Genomic DNA, 21,755 nt, shown 5'->3' with positions numbered 1-21,755 from the left:
GCTTTCTCAGGGACAGATCTGACACTGATACCCCCTTCTTTCCCACCTTCTTTTTCCTAATTTCTGTAAAAAATTTCATTTATCCATTAAAGCGAGAATTCACAAGCCCTCTGAAATTATATGCAAAATTTTGAGTACATGTACATGTGTACATTTTCTAGGGGAAGGTACAAAACTTTTATGAGATTCTCAAAGAAGGTCCTGACCTCCCCTCCAAAAAAGGGTAAGTGCTAGTAAATTAAAGCTAAGTATACCTAAGGTAATTACTGCAATTCAGCCTTGTTAAACTCCTGCTTCCGAAAAAAACTATAAAGTACGCTTCTATTTCCCAAAAAAAGGTATACATGATGTGCCTAGAAATGGTGGCTCCCCAGCTACTGAAGTTTTTGTAACTTCAGCAAAATAAAACATATTAATGCATTCTAATGGTTCCAAACCCTATGGCAGCTTGACTGTAAAGTACAGACAATTTAATAATGGTGTCATGCTTCCTTTATGCTAAATAAAACCAAACATCTACACCTCAGGAGATCCCTTTAGATAATATATTCAACTGTTGAAATAATCAGCTCCCCAAAAAGCAAAATGCTTATCTTGACAACAGAAACATATGACAATAGCTGATGGTCAAAAAAATCAAAAAAACACTTGATTTTTTTTCAAGTGTTACAGGATTCTAAGCAACCTCGTTAAGAAACAATAAACGCAATAAGGAAATTTGCATAGAAATGAAAAACAGTAACAACTACTCTTAATTAAAGACTAGGAGGTTTATTTTCAGGAACTTACGAAAAGTAGTTTACCTCCAGAAATAAATGTAAAAGGGAAAAACACTGAAAATTCATTGGACTTGGTAAGTATACAAAGATATTACAGAATAAATAAAATGTGATATATCCATGCAGTGAAATATTATTCAGCCATAAAAGGAATGAAGTACTAAATCATGCTACAATGTAGATGAATCTTAAAAACATTATGCTATGTGGAAGAAGCCAGACAAAAAAGGCCACATATTGTATGATTTTATTTATATGAAATGTCCAGAAGAGGCAAATCCACAGATAGAAAAGTAAGCAGTGTTTTATATCTATAGTAGGAGGTATTAGAGAAAGACTGCTAATAGGTATGGGGCTTCTTTTGGGGGTGATAAAAATGTTCTGGAATTAGATAGTGGTATAGTTGAACAACTTTGTGAGTATAATAAAAACCACTGACTTGTACACTTTAAAAGGGTGAATTTTATGGTATACAAATTATATCTCAATCAAAAAGGCATTAAAAAATATTCCAAACTTAACTCAGCCAAATACTATTTTAAATTTAATTAACCTCTTTCGATTTTAGAAAAATTCATATGTATCATGTGAAGTATACTGCCAATATAAATAATCATAATAACTTGGATTTCCCTTACAAAGAAAATAAGTTCAAATCAGAATCTCATTTATTACCTCAATATCCATGGTTGATATCTTAATTGTGCCCATTTTAAAGATGCAGATGTAGGAGGAAAGAAAGTTAACTGTCTTTGTCTAATGTCACTATGAAATAATATAATGTTGTTCAGTGTTTTAACCATTTGTCCAGTGATTTCCAAACCTATTTCCACATCAGAATCTCTTGAGACTTTTTAAAAATGCATGGATTCTACGTACCCACACTGGCTCCCACCCAAGCTTTCTAAATCGGAATCTATAGAGGTGGGGCTTCAGAATCTATAGATTAAGTGAATTCCCAGGGATTCCTACCATGTCCACATCTAAAGCATATCTATATCTCCACTGCCACTAGTAAATCTGAAGGGAGTGGTAGAGTTGGGAAATCACCATTTTGAAATTATCATAGTGAAAATTAACGGGGGGTAGGCAGCTGTGAGTTTAACAAGGATCAGGATATTTGCATGGTCTCGTAGCATCTTCCCCATAGACTGCTTATTAGTTACAAGAAGAAGATGATAACTATACTGTAGAGAAACCAGACATCACCTTGATGGGATAATCAAAATTAAAATCACCAGTGAGGGTCAAGATGGACATCAGGGTCTCCAGATATGATATCCTGAGAAAGACATTGCATCACTTTTATAGTATTAAAAAATGTCAATGTTATAAAAGATAAAGGATGCGAAATTTTCCAAATAGTTCCAAATTTTAAAAGACTAAAAAGATATGACAATTAAAGGTAATATATGATCCTAAACTAGAGCCCATACACTAAAAATAAAAAGGAAAAAGGTATGAAAGGACATTATTAAAACAAATGGCAAAACTGGAATATGGACCATAGATGAAAGTATTATATCAATGTTAAATATTCTTGATTTAATAACTGTACTCTGGTTATATATGAGAATATCCTTGTTCTTAGAAAGCATACCCTACTGAATATATGTAATCTACTCTCAAATATTTTTTTAATTATATAGAGAGACGGATAATGCAAATGTGGCAAAGTGTAAAAAAATTGATGAATCTGGGTAATTGGCATATGGAAATTTTTTGTACTATTCTTGCACCTTTTCTGGAACTTTAAAATTCTTTCAAAATAAGTTTAAAAATAAAACCTTCAGTGACTTCCCACTACTCTTTTTTTTTAAAATAAATTTATTTATTTATTTATTTTTGGCTGCGTGGGGTCTTCGTTGCTGCGCGCGGGTTTTCCCTAGTTGCGTCGAGCGGGGGCTACTCTTCGTTGCGGTGCACGGGCTTCTCATTGCGGTGGCTTCTCTTGTTGCAGAGCATGGGCTCTAGGCACGCAGGCTTCAGTAGTTGTGGCGCACAAGCTCAGTAGTTGTGGCGCACGGGCTTAGTGGCTCCAAGGCATGTGGAATCTTCCCAGACCAGGGATCGAACCTGTGTCCCCTGCATTGGCAGGCAGGTTCTTAACCAGTGCACCACCAGGGAAGTCCCCCCACTACTCTTTAAAGAAAGCCCAAAGTCTTTGCCATGGTCTTGCATCTTCTAGGCCATGCCCACCTCCCCTGGGCCTCTGTCTTGGCCTCTCCCTCCCTTGAACACTAAGCTCCAGGCACCCGGCCTCCTGTTAGTTCTCCTGGGGCACCAGGCTCTCTCACACAGCAGCAGCTAGGCACATGCTTTTCCCTAGATGTAGAAATGCTCTTCCTGCACTCTTCGCACAAGTGACTCCATCTCACACACCAAAATGGGTATAAGAGAAAATGCAAAAAGGGCTTCATGCTGAGAAGAAGCTAGTTATCAAAATTAAAACTGGAGCTATATTTTGACATCCACAACTACAAACTGGTCTTAGTGCACTTTGTGTCAGTATTTACCTTGGGACTTTCTCTCGTTTCTGTTTGATGGCCCTAAGGAATGAATGTATTTGCCTTAAGAGATAAGTGAAAAAAAAACCAAAAACGGTATGAATCACAAAGTACCTCAGCCTTTCGGACACACATCTTTAAGTTCTTAAAACTAACTCTCCATCTAAATAAACTCATAACACTGCACAAACAGATGCACAAATACACACAGAGTACATAACTTTCATCTACTCAGGGTATCACCATCCATCACTATTGGCCTTATCACCCATTTCAGAGCACACCATCTGCCAAAAACATTTAATATTCCCTTATTTCAGAAAGTACAGATTGATGTTGATCAGACCAACCCTTTCCACAAATAAGATTCTCAACATTTGATATTTGTACATGTCAGCCACTGTCTGGCACATCAGAATGATGCACAAATTTTGGAACAAGCAGTTACTGCTCATGAATTCACAGCTATTTCCTCACTTCAGCTGAGGGAAGAGAGATCTTAAAAAGATTGCCATAATATGAATATGCAGAGGAAAAATTAAAAGCAAAAGTACATGATAAAATTTTAAGGGAAAAAAATGGCATATTACAGAGAAAATGAGCCTCTAATAATTTATGAATCATAAAAATTTAGTTTCGTCATTTTTGCTTGCAACCAAAATACCAGGCAAATGTTGGTTCTCTGCTGCATTTCCCATATGGTCAATGTTAGAGAATGTTGAAATAACTTAAACATAGTGTGTTATTAAAAAGTGGAGTTCAAACTAACCAAAAGAAAATTCAGACCAAACAAAAAGGGCAGGGGAAAAATAAGCCTGAAGTAAAGGATATCTTACTAGTCGCTTTTTTTTTTTTTTTTTAACTGATTAGTATAAAAATTGTTCACAGGGTGGGAATGTAAATTGATACAGCCACTATGGAGAACAGTATGGAGGTTCCTTAAAAAACGAAAAATAGAACTACCATACAACCCAGCAATCCCACTACTGGACATATACCCTGAGAAAACCATAATTCAAAAAGAGTCATATACCACAATGTTCATTGCAGCTCTATCTACAATAGCCAGGACATGGAAGCAACCTAAGTGTCCATCGACAGATGAATGGATAAAGATGTGGCACATATATACAATGGAATATTACTCAGCCATAAAAAGAAACAAAATTGAGTTATTTGTAGTGAGGTGAATGGACCTAGAGACTGTCATACAGAGTGAAGTAAGTCAGAAAGAAAAACAAATACCGTATGCTAACACATATATATGGAATCTAAAAAAAAAATGGTTCTGAAGAACCTAGGGGCAGGACAGGAATAAAGACGCAGACATAGAGAATGGACTTGAGGACACGGGGAGGGGAAAGGGTAAGCTGGGACGAAGTGAGAGAGTGGCATGGACTTATATATACTACCAAATGTAAAATAAATAGCTAGTGGGAAGCAGCCGCATAGCACAGGGAGATCAGCTCGGTGCTTTGCGACCACCTAGAGGGGTGGGATAGAGAGGGTGGGAGGGAGACGCAAGAGGGAGGAGATATGGGGATATATGTATATGTATAGCTGATTCACTTTGTTATAAAGCAGAAACTAACACACCATTGTAAAGCAATTATACTCCAATAAAAATGTTAATAAAAAAAAATTGTTCACAGGTGAAAAAGGGCTTTTAAAGTTTTTGAAAACAGTTAAATGCCTAAACCAGAGGTCACAAACTGTTGCCCTTGGATTGCATCCTGTGAGCAAACGTGTTCGGTCTGCCTACCCTGTATTTTCAAAAATTGGAATTGCTTTCCAATATTTATTAGTGAGGATATTTCATATAAAATGTTATTAATATTGAAAGATCTGAAGGTCTGGCAACAATGAAGCCCCACTGCCTCACTGCAACAATTGGCCAGTAGTTCTCAGTTGAACCAGCACACTGGAAACCATCTAGGAAGCTTTGAAAAATTACCAATGCTTGAGGCTGACCCCTACTCATTCTAGGGAAAGCCCCGGCAACTAATACATTTAAAAGTTCCTCAGAGGACTCTAACGGTGCAACCAGAATTGAGACTCCTGGGCCTAGAGTTTTACACTTGACATATGCTCTTCGTTTAATCACAGCAGTCAAATGTGCTTCACTGTTCTTCCAGTTTACCCCCATCCTAAAAGGCACTGGGAATTGAAACTCCATTTAAATATCCCCATTTAATCTTGTTTAAGCCACTGAACTATAGAAGGGTCCAGTGATGCAAAATGAACTTTATTGGCTACACACACTCTAATCTGATGTATCTCAAAGCACTGTGGGTAGATCACTTCTGTATCCAAATCTCTTGTTAAAGTGCATGTTCCAGACACATATATGAAAAACTCTGAGCAAGAACTCCTTATGCACTGTAAACACTAAAAACCATCCTTGGTTTGTAGAAGGGTGCTGAGGGCTCTCTTCCCCTCCTGTTCCTACCAGCGTCTACTGTCTGACCATGCAGAACACTAACTTTTGGGGTCATGGAATTACTCATTGAACAGAGAGCAGTGAGGTTTAAATCTCACTTGCATCCACACTTGGCTTGCTCTCATTGGATTGCTTTTCCATTAGAATTGCTGTTTGGTTCTGCTCTTGGACTCTCTAATGTCCATGGTAGACGCAGTAAGATGAACTTGGTGCCTCGGTGCCTAAGTTAGGAGCAAACAAACCTTTTGCCTTCCTAATAGGGAAGAGAGGCCAGGAGACATGATTAACCACTCAAGATCCCTCCCAGTCTACCCCAAGGGGTTCCCTGCAGCTAAGTACTACTAAGTTCATATATGGTACCACTAAGTTCCCAGGGGCTCAAGCAATATTTCTCAAGCATGATCCACAAATGACCTATATCCATCACCCAGCAGCTGGATTCCTGAGTCTCATTGCAAAACCTACTGAACGAATGAGAATCTCTAGCAAGTGGGCTTGAGAAGCTGTACTCGTAACAAGCTCCCCAGACAGTTCTTAGGCACAGGAAGTTTGAGAGCCACTGAGCTCTGGGTTCAACAAAGAGAAGACCCCACTCTAAAGCTCCTTCAGGAAAGTCACAGGAACCAAGGGAAGCCACTGGCTAACATTCTGGGTCCTCACATCTCCCTCTCTCTTCACTCCCCAACTGGAACGACTTAAGCAATTCAGGGCAGACCCATTTAAAATGACAACATAAATACCCAGAAAAGGAATAGCTGGATCATGTGGCAGTTCTATTCTTAATTTTTTGAGGAATCTCCAAACTGTTTTCCATAGTGGCTGTACCAATTTACCTTCCCACCAACAATATGTAAAGGTTCCCTTTTCTCCATATCCTCTCCAACACTTATTTCTTGCCTTTTTGATAATAGCCATTCAAATGGGCATGATGTGATATCTCACTGTGGTTTTGATTTGCATTTCCCTAATAAATACAGTGATGTTGAACATCATTTCCTGTGCCTGTTGGCCATCTGTAGGTCTCCTTTGGAAAAATGTCTACCCAGATCCTCTGCCCATTTTTTAATCAGCTTATTTCGTTTTTTGCTTTTGAGTTGTACAAGTTCTTTACATATTTTAGATGTTAACCCCTTATTGGATATATGATTTGCAAATGTCTTCTTCTGGGTATTTATCAGAAGAACATGAAAACACTAATTCAAAAAGATATATGCACCCCAATGTTCATCACAGCATTATTTACAACAGCCAAGATATGGAAACAACCTAAGTTACCCATTGATGGACGTATGGATAAAGAAGATGTGGTATATATGTACAATTAAATACTACTTAGCCATAAAAAAAGATGAAATCTTGACATTTGCAACCCCTGGATGGACATTGAGGGTAGTATGCTAAGCGAAATGAGTCCAACGGAGAAAGACAAGTACCATATGATTTCACTCACATGTGGAATATTAAAAATAAATAAACAAACAAAATAAACCGCACAAAAGCAAACAAATAGATACCGAGAACAGATTAGTGATTACCAGAGGCGAAAGGAAGTAGGGGGAGGGAGAAACAGATAAATGGGATCAACTATACGGTGACAGATGGAAACTAAACTTTTCGTGGTGAGCATGCTGTAGTGTATATAGGTCAAAATATAACGTTGGGGCTTCCCTGGTGGTGCAGTGGTTGAGAATCTGCCTGCCAATGCAGGGGACACGGGTTCGAGCCCTGGTCTGGGAAGATCCCACATGCCATGGAGCAACTAGGCCTGTGAGCCACAACTACTGAGCCTGCGCGTCTGGAGCTTGTGCTCCGCAACAAGAGAGGCCGTGACAGTGAGAGGCCCGCGCACCGCAATGAAGAGTGGCTCCCGCTCGCGGCAACTAGAGAAAGCCCTCGCCACAGAAATGAAGACCCAACACAGCCAAAAATAAATAAATAAATAAATTTTTTAAAAAAATAAATAATGTTGTACACATGAAACAGTAATATAAACCAATGTTACCTCAATTTTTAAAAAAATTTTAATAAAAAATAAGATGACCACATATTCTGTTTTACTATAATTCAAATTAATCAGCTATTAGGACAAAAAGAAGTGAGAAACATTTAAAATCCAACTGTATAGTAGCAGAGTCCTTAATACCATAAAAACACAGATGAGTTTCATGCTCATAAAGCTTACAATTATTTGTCATACTACTTCCATTTTAAATCAATCCTACGGCATAACCAGGGAACACCTTTCAGTGGAGTTCTAAGCTTCTCATATCCTTTTTATGCTTTCATACAGAGCTCATCAGCCTTCCTCTCCAAGGCTGGATGATATTGTTAACCAACATGTGGCAAAGAAGATTCTAAAACAGCATGACAATTTTATGCTTGAGTCAGGCAATCATAGCTCTCTTGAGGGAAATCTGCTCTCCAGGCTCACCTCTCCTGTGTTTCTGCCCACAATCCCCCCTGGAGGAACTTAAGGCTCTTATACACTCGATTACACTCTACTGATTTATAGTACCAAACAGCCATTCACATAAGGGCCCTCCATAAACATTACTGGATTATGCCAACTCAGGTGATTGATTCTGGTCCTCTTAATGTGCCACCACTCTACAGACAAACCTTATATATCCAGTATGATTTCAGCTCCTCAAACTAGGCTGCCTATCCACACCTTGCATCTATTGTCTTCTGAAAACAAGACTGCAGTTAAAAGAACCAACTACTGGAGAAAACTAATTATAAATAGGAAAACAGGGGAAACATTACAGGTAGCTGAAAGTTTAGCACTTGCACACAGTGAGCACAATCAGTATGAAAATGACACTAACTCTGATTCTTCTGTGTGACAGAAAATTTCCTTCCATCATCATCAAAACTAGTGCTTCTTAAACTGAAAGGTGCCTGTGAACTACCTGGAACATCTTACTAAAATGTGGGCTCTAATTCAGACAATCTGAGATGGAGTCCGAGATTGTGCCTTCCTAACAAGCTCCCAGGAACTGCTAAGGCTGCTCATAGCTCTGCTACTTATAGTGTGGTGGGGAAACAGCAGCATCAGCGTCAGTGTCAGCGCCAGCATCACCTGGGAGCTTGTTAGACAAGAATCTTGAGTCCACCTTAGACCTAAGGAAAGAGAATCTGCCATTCAACAAGGTCTCAGGTGATCAGAATGCATAGTAGACAGCCGCTAACACACCATCTTATACTCACTGTCAATCAGAATTGTCTGGGACCTTTTTGAAACTACAAAAGCTTAGGCCTCATGGCAGAGAATCTGATTCAGTTGGTCTAGGGTATTTCATTGTTCCTATTTTTGTTTGTTTTTAGGCATACCCAGGTGGTTCTGAGCAGCCAGTGTTGAGAACCAGTGAATTAAAAATACCCAACTGGGTGGAGGAAAATATAGAGCTACTGCTAATCGGTGAGGAATTTGAGGGAATGATGAAAATGTCCTAAAATTGGTTATTGCAATGGTTACATGACTCTGTAAATATACTAAAAACCATTGAATTGTATACTTTAAATGAGTCAATTGTATGGTATATGAATTATTCTCAATAAAACTGTTATATAAAAATGTAAAACTTCAATAGCTTTCCTATTTTAAAATAGGTAAATAACTCCAACTGAACAACAATGAAGTGGAATTATTTCCCATCCTGGAACTCTGGCCCAAGAGGTTGAACTTCTTTCAAAAAAGAGAACACAGATGCTTATACGACTCATCTAGAAACATAAAGTCCTGCTCGTCTACTCCTTAGGTTCATTTCTGGTTAAGGTAATGCATATTTTAAAAAGAAAAGCAAAATTATCAATTTTGAAAAGTTTCTCCTGCACACCCAAAGTTTCCATAGTATTTTCAAATAAATAATTTTGCTTCCCCAATTTAAAATTAACCAAGTTATTAACTAATAAGTTAACAATGAATTAACTAATCCATTGTACTACATTCTTCCATCTTTTCTGTGTTTTTGAAAACATTCAAAAAACATGTTAAGAGGGACTTCCCTGGTGATCCAGTGGTTAAGACTCCACACTCCCAATGCAGGGGGCCCAGGTTCGATCCTGGTCAGGGAACTAGATCCCGTGTGCCACAACTAAAGATCCCGTATGCCACAACTAAGACCCAGCACAGCCAAATAAATAAATAAATAAATACTTTTTTAAAATTAAGAAAAAATATATAAAATGCAAATCTGACCTTGTTTTTAAAAAGTGACTTAAGAAACTCTCGATAATGTGCTCATAAAAATAAAGATGATAAATAGCACTAAAACATCAGGAAAATTATATTCTGATAAAGACATTAAAAAAAGTCAGGAAAGATCACTGTGATATATGAGACACTGTTTACTTATTATCAAAAGGAAAGTACTGGGGCTTCCCTGGTGGCGCAGTGGTTGAGAATCTGCCTGCCAATGCAGGGGACACGGGTTCGAGCCCTGGTCTGGGAGGATTCCACATGCCGCAGAGCAACTGGGCCCATGAGCCACAATTACTGAGCCTGCGCATCTGGAGCCTGTGCTCCGCAACAAGAGAGGCCGTGATAATGAGAGGCCCGCGCACCGCGATGAAGAGTGGCCCCCGCTTGCCGCAACTGGAGAAGGCCCTCGCACAGAAACGAAGACCCAACACAGCCAAAAATAAATAAATAAATAAATAAAATAAACCCAAAGTTTTTAAAAAAAAAAAAAAAAAAAAGGAAAGTACTATAAATATACGTAAGTAATAGGTACCACGTATTACTATACTTTGGAGAGGCACGCACAGCTTCTGATAGCTGTGGAGTCAAATGCTCAAAACTGCAGGTCTTGTATGCTCAAGCCAATGACAGTTCACAAGTATGATTTACTTTCCCTGTTGGATCGCCATAGCCTATGTAAGTCATTTTCCCCCAGAACCAGTGCCCTTGTTTATGGTCTCATGGTCTCATTCTTTTGAAACAGGCATATTCTAGATGCATCACTGAACAGAGTTTTCAGGACAATATACACTGGTTACATGGCATCTTCTGGGATCCCCTGCTCATTAAGGAGCCCCTCTCTTAAGAAATGACTTTCTAGGACCGTCAAGGCAATGGTTAAGGTCACCTTCAAAAGTAAGCATGATGCCTTCCCTTATCCAAACTCTCCCATAAAATCCAATATATTTCAACATAACTGTTGCTGTGTATATTTTCTTTTAAAATAATTCTACCATGTTACATTCTGTAGATGACAAAAAAAAAAAAGGCAAATCAATGCTCCTAAGTACTGACCTTGCCCTGGGTAATAACCCTTGGATAGTCCTCCTATTACTTTTTATAGTGAGGAAGTTTACCCTCCTGACTAAACTAAGCCCCTCCTGCTCTTAGTACATCTGTCCAATGAACTCTTCAGTTTTCATAGTATTGGGAAGATGGTTCTATATCCCAGAGCAAAACAAATGACCTGAATTTTGGATAAAAGATTCCAATTCCAAGGAAACAACCCTGAAAGCCACGTTGGTGATACTCAGCATATAATAGTCAACTCTATCTCAATCCTGACTCTTTGAAATACTAACTTCCGAGAGGGCAAGACTCACATTCATTGCTGAGTTAAATATACTAATTCTTAATGGATTAGCATGTCTCAATTCATAACTTATTTAACAATTCACCAAAAAGAAAAAAAAGTTTCAAAAGAAAGGAGAAAAGGCATACCTAATATTATATATATCCTGAATATTCTTCTCTCCACCATGTCCTTCCTTAAGAGCTTGCATTTGTAATAATTTCATAATGGCTTTTATCAAGCCGTGTGTATTCCTGTAAAGAAATATAACAACATGTCAAATGTTATAAAGCGAATATTCTAATCAGGTACTTAATCCTACCACTTTGAAATAGTTGAACACTTGCCACCCACACTGAACAGGAACCATCCACACACACCCAGCTTATTGCATAGCACAGCCAAGAATAGGCCTACAAGCTCCCATTCAACACATTGAAAGGAGGAGAAGTGGAGCCAAAGAATCAAACCACTAACCTATCAATCACCTCCATACATGCACTTGGGGGAAAATCAATCAGGAAAAAGGAAACACTAACCCATATAACTGCAGGCAGTGACCACATCAGTTACCCACACTGAAAAATCAAGTCCTTCATTTATAAATATTAGCAGACCATGAATAATAACCAGACATATGAAATGGAACAGCCACTCAAAAAAGTGGGCCAGGGGACCAATCAAAGAAAATAACCCCCATTAAAACAAAGTTAATGGAAGTGGGGAACAGAAATTTAAGTTTTCTCCTTATCCTCTGTAAGGGGCAGCAGGATAATAAATCAAAAAGAAGGCCTGCCCTTTTTTACTTTTTTGCCTGTTATTAATTATTTTAAATTGTGAAACAGGATTTTATTCCAGCATTACTGAGGTAAAACTGACAAATGCAATTGTAATATAATGTGTACAACATGATTTACATGTACATTGTAAAATGGCTGCCATAATCAAGTTAATTAACACACACATCACTTCACATAGTTCCTTTTTTTTTTTTTTTTGGTAAAAACGCTAAATACTCTCTTCGCAAATTTCAAGTACACAATACAGTATTGTTGACTACAGTTACTACGTTGTACATTAGATCCTCAGAACTTATTCATCTTATAACTGGAAGTTTGTATCTTTTGACCAACCTCTCCCCATTTCTCCCACCCAGCCCCTGGCAACAATATCTGTTCAACTTCTTTTTTTAGATTCCACATATAAGTGGTACCATCCAGTATTTATCTTTCTCTGTCTGGGTTATTTCACTTAGCACGATACCCTTCAGGTTCATCCGCATTGTCACAAATTACCCTGCCCTTTTTAAATAAGATGCTCCCTGGGAACAAAAAAGAAATCTTAGAAATAAAGATTACCTGTTAAATTTTTAAAAAGTAATATTTTTAAAATCATGGTTGTTCATATTTACGGAGCATCTATTGTAAGCTAAGTACTATCCTAAGAGCTTAACATGTATTGTGCCTTGCTATCTAGAATTGACTTTTAACAATCATCGACAGGAAGACACTGGAACTCACCAAAAAAGATACCCCACATCCAAAGACAAAGGAAAAGCCACAATGAGACGGTAGGAGGGGCGCAATTACAATAAAATCAAATCCCATAATAGCTGAGTGGGTGACTCACAAACCGGACAACACTTATACCACAGAAGTCCACCCACTGGAGTGAAGGTTCTGAGCCCCACGTCAGGCTTCCCAACCTGGGGGTCCGGCAACAGGAGGAGGAATTCTTAGAGAATCAGACTTTGAAGGCTAATGGGATTTGACTGCAGGACTTCGACAGGACTGGGGGAAACAGAGACTCCACTCTTGGAAAGCACACACAAATTAGTGTGCGCATCGGGACCCAGGGGAAGGAGCAGTGACCCCATAGGAGACTGAACCAGACATACCTGCTAGTGTTAAGAGGGTCTCCTGCAGAGGCGAGGGGTGGCTGTGTCTCACCATGAGGACAAGGACACTGGCAGCAGAAGTTCTGGGAAGTACTCCTTGGCTTGAGCCCTCCCAGAGTCTGCCATTAGCCCCACCAAAGAGCCGGGGTAGGCTCCAGTGCTGGGTCACCTCAGGCCAAACAACCAACAGGGAGGGAACCCAGCCCCACCCATCAGCAGACAAGCAGATTAAAGTTTTACTGAGCTCTGCCCACCACAGCAACAGTCAGCTCTACCCATCACCAGTCCCTCCAACCAGTAAACTTGCACAAGCCTCTTAGATAGCCTCATCCACCAGAGGGCAGACAGCAAAAGCAAGAACTACAACCCTGCAGCCTGTGGAACAAAAACCACATTCACAGAAAGATAGACAAGATGAAAAGGCAGAGGGCTATATATCAGATGAAGGAACAAGAAAAACCCCCAGAAAAACAACTAAATGAAGTGGAGATAGGCAACCTTCCAGAAAAATAATTCAGAATAATGATAGTGAAGATGATCCTGGACCTCGGAAAAAGAATGGAGGCAAAGATCAAGAAGATGCAAGAAATGTTTAACGAAGACCTAGAAGAATTAAAGAACAAACAAACAGAGATGAACAGTACAATAACTGAAATGAAAAATACACTACAACGACTGAGCCTGCGCGTCTGGAGCCTGTGCTCCGCAACAAGAGAGGCCGCGATAGTGAGAGGCCCGCGCACCGCGATGAGGAGTGGCCCCCGCTTGCCGCAACTAGAGAAAGCCCTCGCACAGAAAGGAAGACCCAACACAGCTAAAAATAATAAATAAATAAATAAATAAATAAAATTAAAAATAAAAAAAGTTAAGCATCACTTTCACTGCTAATATTTACAATGCATATGGTTTCATGTAAATAAATACAAGGTTTTTTATGTATAACAAGTTTGATTACATACAAAATATGATTGAACGTTTTACATCCAGTTTTCCAAATAATTATGCTGAGTGAAAGAAGTCAGACAAAAAAGAGTATATGCCATATGATTACATTTGTATACAATTCTAGACAATGTCAAGTAATCTCTAGTGACAGAAAGCGGATCAGTGGTAGCCTGGGAGAGAGCGCAGGGAAGGAGCAGAGGCAGGGATTACCAAGGGACACAAAGAAAGTTTTGGGGTGCTGGAAATATTTGTTACCTTGATTGTGATGATGGTTTCACAAATGTAGACATAGGTTAAAACTTATCAGAACTGTATACTTTAAATCTATGCAGCTTATTGTATGTCAATTATACCTGAATAAAGTTTTTTTAAAAAGTCAAAAAAAAAGAAAAAAAAAAAAGAAAAATACACTAGAAGGAATCAATAGCAGAATAACTGAGGCAGAAGAACGGATAAGTGACCTGGAAGACAGAATGGTGGAATTCACTGCTGTGGAACAGAATAAAGAAAAGAGAATGAAAAGAAATGAAGACAGCCTAACAGACCTCTGGGACAACATTAAACGCAACAACATTTGCATTATAGGGGTCCCAGAAGGAGAAGAGAGAGAGAAAGGACCAGAGAAAATGTTTGAAGAGATTATAGTCGAAAACTTCCCAAACATGGGAAAGGAAATAGCCACCCAAGTCCAGGAAGCGCAGAGAGTCCCATACAGGATAAACCCAAGGAGAAACACGACAAGACACACAGTAATCAAATTGGTAAAAATTAAAGACAAAGAAAAATTATTGAAAGCAGCAAGGGAAAAACGACAAATAACATACACGGGAACTCCCATAAGGTTAACAGCTGATTTCTCAGCAGAAACTCTACAGACCAGAAGGGAGTGGCATGACATATTTAAAGTGATGAAAGGGAAGAACCTACAACCAAGATTACTCTACCCGGCAAGGATCTCATTCAGATTCGATGGAGTAATCAAAAGCTTTACAGATGAGCAAAAGCTAAGAGAATTCAGCACCACCAAACCAGCTCTACAACAAATGCTAAAGGAACTTCCCTAAGTGGGAAACACAAGACAAGAAAAGGACTTACAAAAACAAACTCAAAACAATTAAGAAAATGGTAATAGGAACATACATATCGATAATTACCTTAAGCGTGAATGGATTAAATGCTCCAACCAAAAGACATAGGCTCGCTGAACGGATACAAAAACAGGACCCGTATATATGCTGTCTACAAAAGACTCACTTCAGACCTAGGGACACATACAGACTGAAAGTGAGGGAATGGAAAAAGATATTCCATGCAAATGGAAATCAAAAGAAAGCTGGAGTAGCTATACTCATATCAGATAAAATAGACTTTAAAATAAAGAATGTTACAAGAGACAAGGAAGGACACTACATAATGATCAAGGATCAATCCAAGAAGAAGATATAACAATTATAAATATATATGCACCCCACATAGGACCACCTCAATACATAAGGCAACTGCTAACAGCTATAAAAGAGGAAATCAACAGTAACACAATAATACTGGGGGATTTTAACACCTCACTTACACCAATGGACAGATCATCCAAACAGAAAATTAAAAAGGAAACACAAGCTTTAAATGACACAAAAAAACAGATAGATTTAATTGATATTTATAGGACATTCCATCCAAAAACAGCAGATTACAGTTTCTTCTCAAGTGCACACAGAACATTCTCCAGGATAGATCATATCTTGGGTCACAAATCAAGCCTCAGTAAATTTAAGAAAATTGAAATCATATCAAGCATCTTTTCTGACCACAACACTATGAGATTAGAAATCAATTACAGGGAAAAAAACGTAAAAAAACACAAACACATGGAGGCTAAACAATACATTACTAAACAACCAAGAGATCACTGAAGAAATCAAAGAGGAAATCAAAAAATACCTAGAGACAGATGACAATGAAAACACGACAATCCAAAACCTATGGGATGCAGCAAAAGCAGTTCTAAGAAGGAAGTTTATAGCAATACAATCCTACCTCAAGAAACAAAAAACATCTCAAATAAACAACCTAACCTTACACCTAAAGGAACTAGAGAAAGAAGAACAAACAAAACCCAAAGTTAGTAGAAGGAAAGAAATCATAAAGATCAGAGCAGAAATAAATGAAATGGAAACAAAGAAGACAATAGCAAAAATCAATAAAACTAAAAGCTGGTTCTTTGAGAATATAAACAAAATTAATAAACCATTAGCCAGACTCATCAAGAAAAAGAGGGTGAGGACTCAAATCAATAAAATTAGAAATGAAAAAGGAGAAGTTACAACAGACACCGCAGAAATACAAAGCATCCTAAGAGACTACTACAAGCAACTCTATGCCAATAAAATGGACAATCTGGAAGAAATGGACAAATTCTTAGAAAGGTATAACCTTCCAAGACTGAACCAGGAAGAAATAGAAACTATGAACAGACCAATCACAAGGAATGAATTTGAAACTGTGATTAAAAATCTTCCAAGAAACAAAAGTCCAGGACCAGATGGCTTCACAGGTGAATTCTATCAAACATTTAGAGAAGAGCTAACACCCATCCTTCTCAAACTCTTCCAAAAAATTGCAGAGGAAGGAACACTCCCAAACTCATTCTATGAGGCCACCATCACCCTGATACCAAAACCAGACAAAGATACTACAAAAAAATAAAATTACAGACCAATATCACTGATGAACATAGATGCAAAAATCCTCAACAAGGGCTTCCCTGGTGTTGCAGTGGTTGAGAATCTGCCTGTCAATGCAGGGGACACGGATTCGAGCCCTGGTCTGGGAAGATCCCACATGGCCATGGAGCAACTGGGCCCGTGAGCCACAATTACTGAGCCTGCGCGTCTGGAGCCTGTGCTCCGCGACAAGAGAGGCCGCGATAGTGAGAGGCCCGCGCACTGCGATGAAGAGTGGCCCCTGCTTGCCACAACTAGAAGAAAGCCCTCGCACAGAAACGAAGACCCAACACAGCCATAAATAAATAAAATAAATAAATTTTAAAAAAAAATCCTCAACAAAATACTAGTAAACAGAATCCAACAACACATTAAAAGGATCATACACAATGATCAAGTGGGATTTATCCCAGGGATGCAAGGATTCTTCAATATATGCAAATCAATCAATGTGATACACCATATTAACAAATTGAAGAATAAAAACCATATGATCATCTCAATAGATGCAGAAAAAGCTTTTGACAAAATTCAACACCCATTTATGATAAAAACCCTCCAGAAAGTGGGCACAGAGGGAACCTACCTCAACATAATAAAGGCCATATATGACAAACCCACAGCAAACATCATTCTCAATGGGGAAAAACTGAAAGCATTTCCTCTAAGATCAGGAACAAGACAAGGATGTCCACTCTCACCAGTATTATTCAACATAGTTTTGGAAGTCTTAGCCACGGCAATCAGAAAAGAAAAATAAATTAAAGGAATACAAATTGGAAAAGAAGAAGTAAAACTGTCACTGTTTGCAGATGACATGATACTATACATAGAGAATCCTAAAGATGCCACCAGAAAACTACTAGAGCTAATCAATGAAGTTGGTAACGTTGCAGGATACAAAATTAATGCACAGAAATATCTTGCATTCTTATATACTAATGATGAAAAATCTGAAAGAGAAATTAAGGAAACACTCCCATTTACCGTTGCAACAAAAAGAATACAATACCTAGGAATAATCTTACCTAGGGAGACAGAAGACCTGTATGCAGAAAACTATAAGACACGGTTGAAAGAAATTAAATATGATACAAACAGATGGAGAGATATACCATGTTCTTGGATTGGAAGAATCAATATTGTGAAAATGACTATACTACCCTACCCAAAGCAATCTACAGATTCAATGCAATCCCTATTAAATTACCAATGGCATTTTTTACAGAACTAGAACAAATCATCTTAAAATTTGTATGGAGACACAAAAGACCCCGAATAGCCAAAGCGGTCTTGAGGGAAAAAAACGGAGCTGGAAGAATCAGACTCCCTGACTTCAGACTATACTACAAAGCTACAGTCATCAAGACAATATGGTACTTGCACAAAAACAGAAATATAGATCAATGGAACAGGATAGAAAGCCCAGAGATAAACCCACGCACCTATGGTCAACTAATCTATGACAAAGGAGGCAAGGATATACAATGGAGAAAAGACAGTCTCTTCAATAAGTGGTGCTGGGAAAACTGGACAGCTACATGTAAAAGAATGAAATTAGAACACTCCCTAACACCATACACAAAAATAAACTCAAAATGGATTAGAGACCTAAATGTAAGACGGGACACTCTAAAACTCTTAGAGGAAAACATAGGAAGAACACTCCTTGACATAAATCACAGCAAGATCTTTTTTGACCCACCTCCTAGAACAATGGAAATAAAAACAAAAATAAACAAATGGAACCTAATGAAACTTAAAAGCTTTTGCAAAGCAAAGGAAACTACAAACAAGACGAAAGGACAACCCTCAGAATGGGAGAAAATATTTGCAAATGAATCAACGGACAAAGGATTAATCTCCAAAATATATAAACAGCTCATGCAGGTCAATGTTAAAAAAACAAACAACCCAATCCAAAAATGGGCAGAAGACCTAAATAGACATTTCTCCAAAGAAGACATACAGATGGCCAAGAAGCACATGAAAAGCTGCTCAACACCACTAATTATCAGAGAAATGCAAATCAAAACTACAACGAGGTATCACCTCACACCAGTTAGAATGGGCATGATTGGAAAATCTACAAACAACAAATGCTGGAGAGGGTGTGGAGAAAAGGGAACCCTCTTGCACTGTTGGTGGGAATGTAAATTGATACAGCCACTATGAGAACAGTATGGAGGTTCCTTAAAAAACTAAAAATAGGACTACCATATGACCCATCAGTCCCACTACTGGGCATATACCCTGAGAAAACCATAATTCAAAAAGAGTCATGTACCACCATGTTCACTGCAGCACTATTTACAATAGCCAGGTCATGGAAGCAACCTAAATGCCCATCGACAGACAAATGGATAAAGAAGATGTGGTACATAAATATACAATGGAATATTACTCAGCCATAAGAAGGAATGAAATTGAGTCATTTGTAGAGACATGGATGGATCTAGAGACTGTCATACAGAGTGAAGTAAGTCAGAAAGAGAAAAACAAATATTGTATATTAATGCATATATGTGGAACCTAGAAAAATGGTACAGATGAACCGGTTTGCAGGGCAGAAATTGAGACACAGAAGCAGAACACAAACGTATGGACACCAAGGGGGGAAAGTGGTGGTGGGGTGGGGGGTGATGAATTGGGAGATTGGGATTGACATGTATACACTGATGTGTATAAAATGGATAACTAATAAGAACCTGCTGTTTAAAAAAATAAAATAAAATTCAAAATAAAAACAAAAAGGAAATCACTTTTAACTTTATCTCTAGCCAAGACAAGATCTGGACTTAATTAATTGATATCTTTTGGGGCAATTACGTGAGATGTTATTTAGTGTACTCTTCTATGGCATTTAAAATTTTACAACTTATAAAAGGTTTGGTCGCACTGTCCCATACAGTAGCCAATGGCCACATGTGGCTACTGAGCACTTGTAATTTGGCTAATCCACATTGGGATGTGCTGTTGTGTAAAATACACGCTGTATTTAAAAGACTTAGAACACAAAAAAGACTGTAAAATATCGTGTAATTTTTTATACTGATTACATATTGAAATAATATTTTTGAAATGTGGGGTTACATAAAATATATTATTAAAGTTAATATCAACCATTTCTTTTTACTTTTTAATATAGCTACTAGAAAATTTTGAATTATAAATGTGGCTCATAGTACAATATATTTCTATTTCACAGCACTGCTGGAGACACTCACATGGTTTGTTTCCTAAGTGGATTCTTTGGTGAGCAGTGAGGTTTCTCTTGCAGTTGAAGCATTTCCCACAATCTATACAACAGTATGTTTTCTTTTTCACATGGATCCTCTTATGACCATGCAGTGCAGATTCATGAATGAGTGTTTTGTGATGGATATCACATGTGTATGGTTTCTCTCCTGTGTGGATCCTCTGGTGAAGACAGAGGCCTCAACACTGCATGAAGCCTGTTCCCTAAGATTCTCTTTCCTGTGTGTGTTCTCTGCTGGACGTCAAACTGAGGTTCAGCTTTTCTCACATACTCTACATTGGTATTGTGTCAATTCCACTTTGCCTTCATCAGAAATATGGCTAGTTAATTCCACTGTGACTCAAAAGAAATTAAAAGGTAAATTTTTTTAAAAATTGGAATGACGTGCAGTTGTCTTAGGAAGGTCTGATGGCATGATATCTCCTTGGGAACCAAGGTACTGTCTTATTTTCTTCCTTTGAGACTGCTCAGATTCTTCTGAGAACCTTCCCTGTTGACACCCTGAGCTTCTAGAATCCTCCTCCTCTAAAGCTTAGGAAGAAGATACCTCAGCACCCAAACTTTTAGAATAAATTCCTTCGTTGCAATTCTTCACACCATTCACTTTTACAGAATGAGAACCATTCTGTAGCTAAGGATCCCAGACTTTAAGGAATGCTACCTTCCAGTATATGCCCCAGCTCTTCACAACTCTGCACACTTTCCTTTACAGAGATATGGAGAGCCTTCAGCATGGAAACTGTAACTGCTCTATCACCAATTTATCAAGAACCTATTCCTGGGTGTGAATGTCCGACCTCAGTCACAGGCCTCAGTGCTGCTGTCTTGCTTTTTGAAAGTTAGTCTTCAGGATGACACAAAACCCTACGGCTCTGACCCAGGTCTGTGCCTAGATTTTTATACAAGACCATGAATTTTTATACAAGACCATGAAATCTGAGGTCTGTAGCTATATTTAGTAGATAAATTCTAATCATCACTGAATCAGTGAGCAGTTCCAGATTCCAGTATCCGATTGAGACCTATCAGAGGAGTCTGCCCTGGTTTACCTTGGTGAGAGGGTCACTATGTGTTCAGAAGTCTCCTTGTCTTCTTGTCTGCAATGTTTACACAACTGGTAATCAGCTTTAAAGTCTGATTTAAGCTAAAATGACTCCATTTATGTATGATTGAAATGGAGATGGAAAAAGTCCAAGCCTCACCTAGTAACCTCATAAGGCCACTCTGGACCTAATGATTAGTTTAAAGGGTACTCATTTTAGATGATCAATTTTGACTGAATTTCTTCCAAGAAATATGGCTTCATTAAATAATCTCTTTTTGCATGTAAAACTATATTGGTTTTCCTTATCTAATGATTTATTTGTCATATGACTAGAGTTTTACAGAAGACAGATAACAGACTTATGATTTTTAACCAATTTGGGTCACCTACCCCTTTATGAAAGCACTAGAATCCCAGAGAAAAGCACATACATCATATGTGCATTTAATTCCAGGGAGTTCCCAGAACCACTGAGACTGGTAAATTAACTCCAGTTTTTTAACCTTTAAGTTACATCTTGTTTTATTTGTGGATCCAGACTTTACTGTGTGGATAATTGAGTCCATACTGTATTTTAAGCAAGAGTGTAACATGAATACATTATAATTTTTGAAAGATGATGGCATTAA

At 38.2% G+C, this 21,755-nt stretch overlaps 1 protein-coding gene across 5 annotated transcripts in view; it reads right to left on the bottom strand.

Moving 5' to 3' along the window:
- FOCAD (focadhesin) overlaps positions 1–21,755 on the bottom strand; it is a 311,119-nt gene that overhangs the window by 241,926 nt on the left and 47,438 nt on the right. For all 5 annotated transcript variants that reach the window (XM_068553655.1, XM_068553654.1, XM_068553656.1 and 2 more), the window contains one exon: positions 11,410–11,514. In XM_068553655.1, the coding sequence (XP_068409756.1) occupies positions 11,410–11,514 (105 nt within the window). The remainder of the gene's footprint in view (positions 1–11,409; positions 11,515–21,755) is intronic.

Source organism: Eschrichtius robustus, chromosome 10, assembly GCF_028021215.1.
Source record: "Eschrichtius robustus isolate mEscRob2 chromosome 10, mEscRob2.pri, whole genome shotgun sequence".
NCBI lineage: Eukaryota > Metazoa > Chordata > Mammalia > Artiodactyla > Eschrichtiidae > Eschrichtius > Eschrichtius robustus.
The sequence above is the reverse complement of the archived record's forward strand: the minus strand, read 5'-3'. Positions and strand labels throughout refer to the sequence as shown.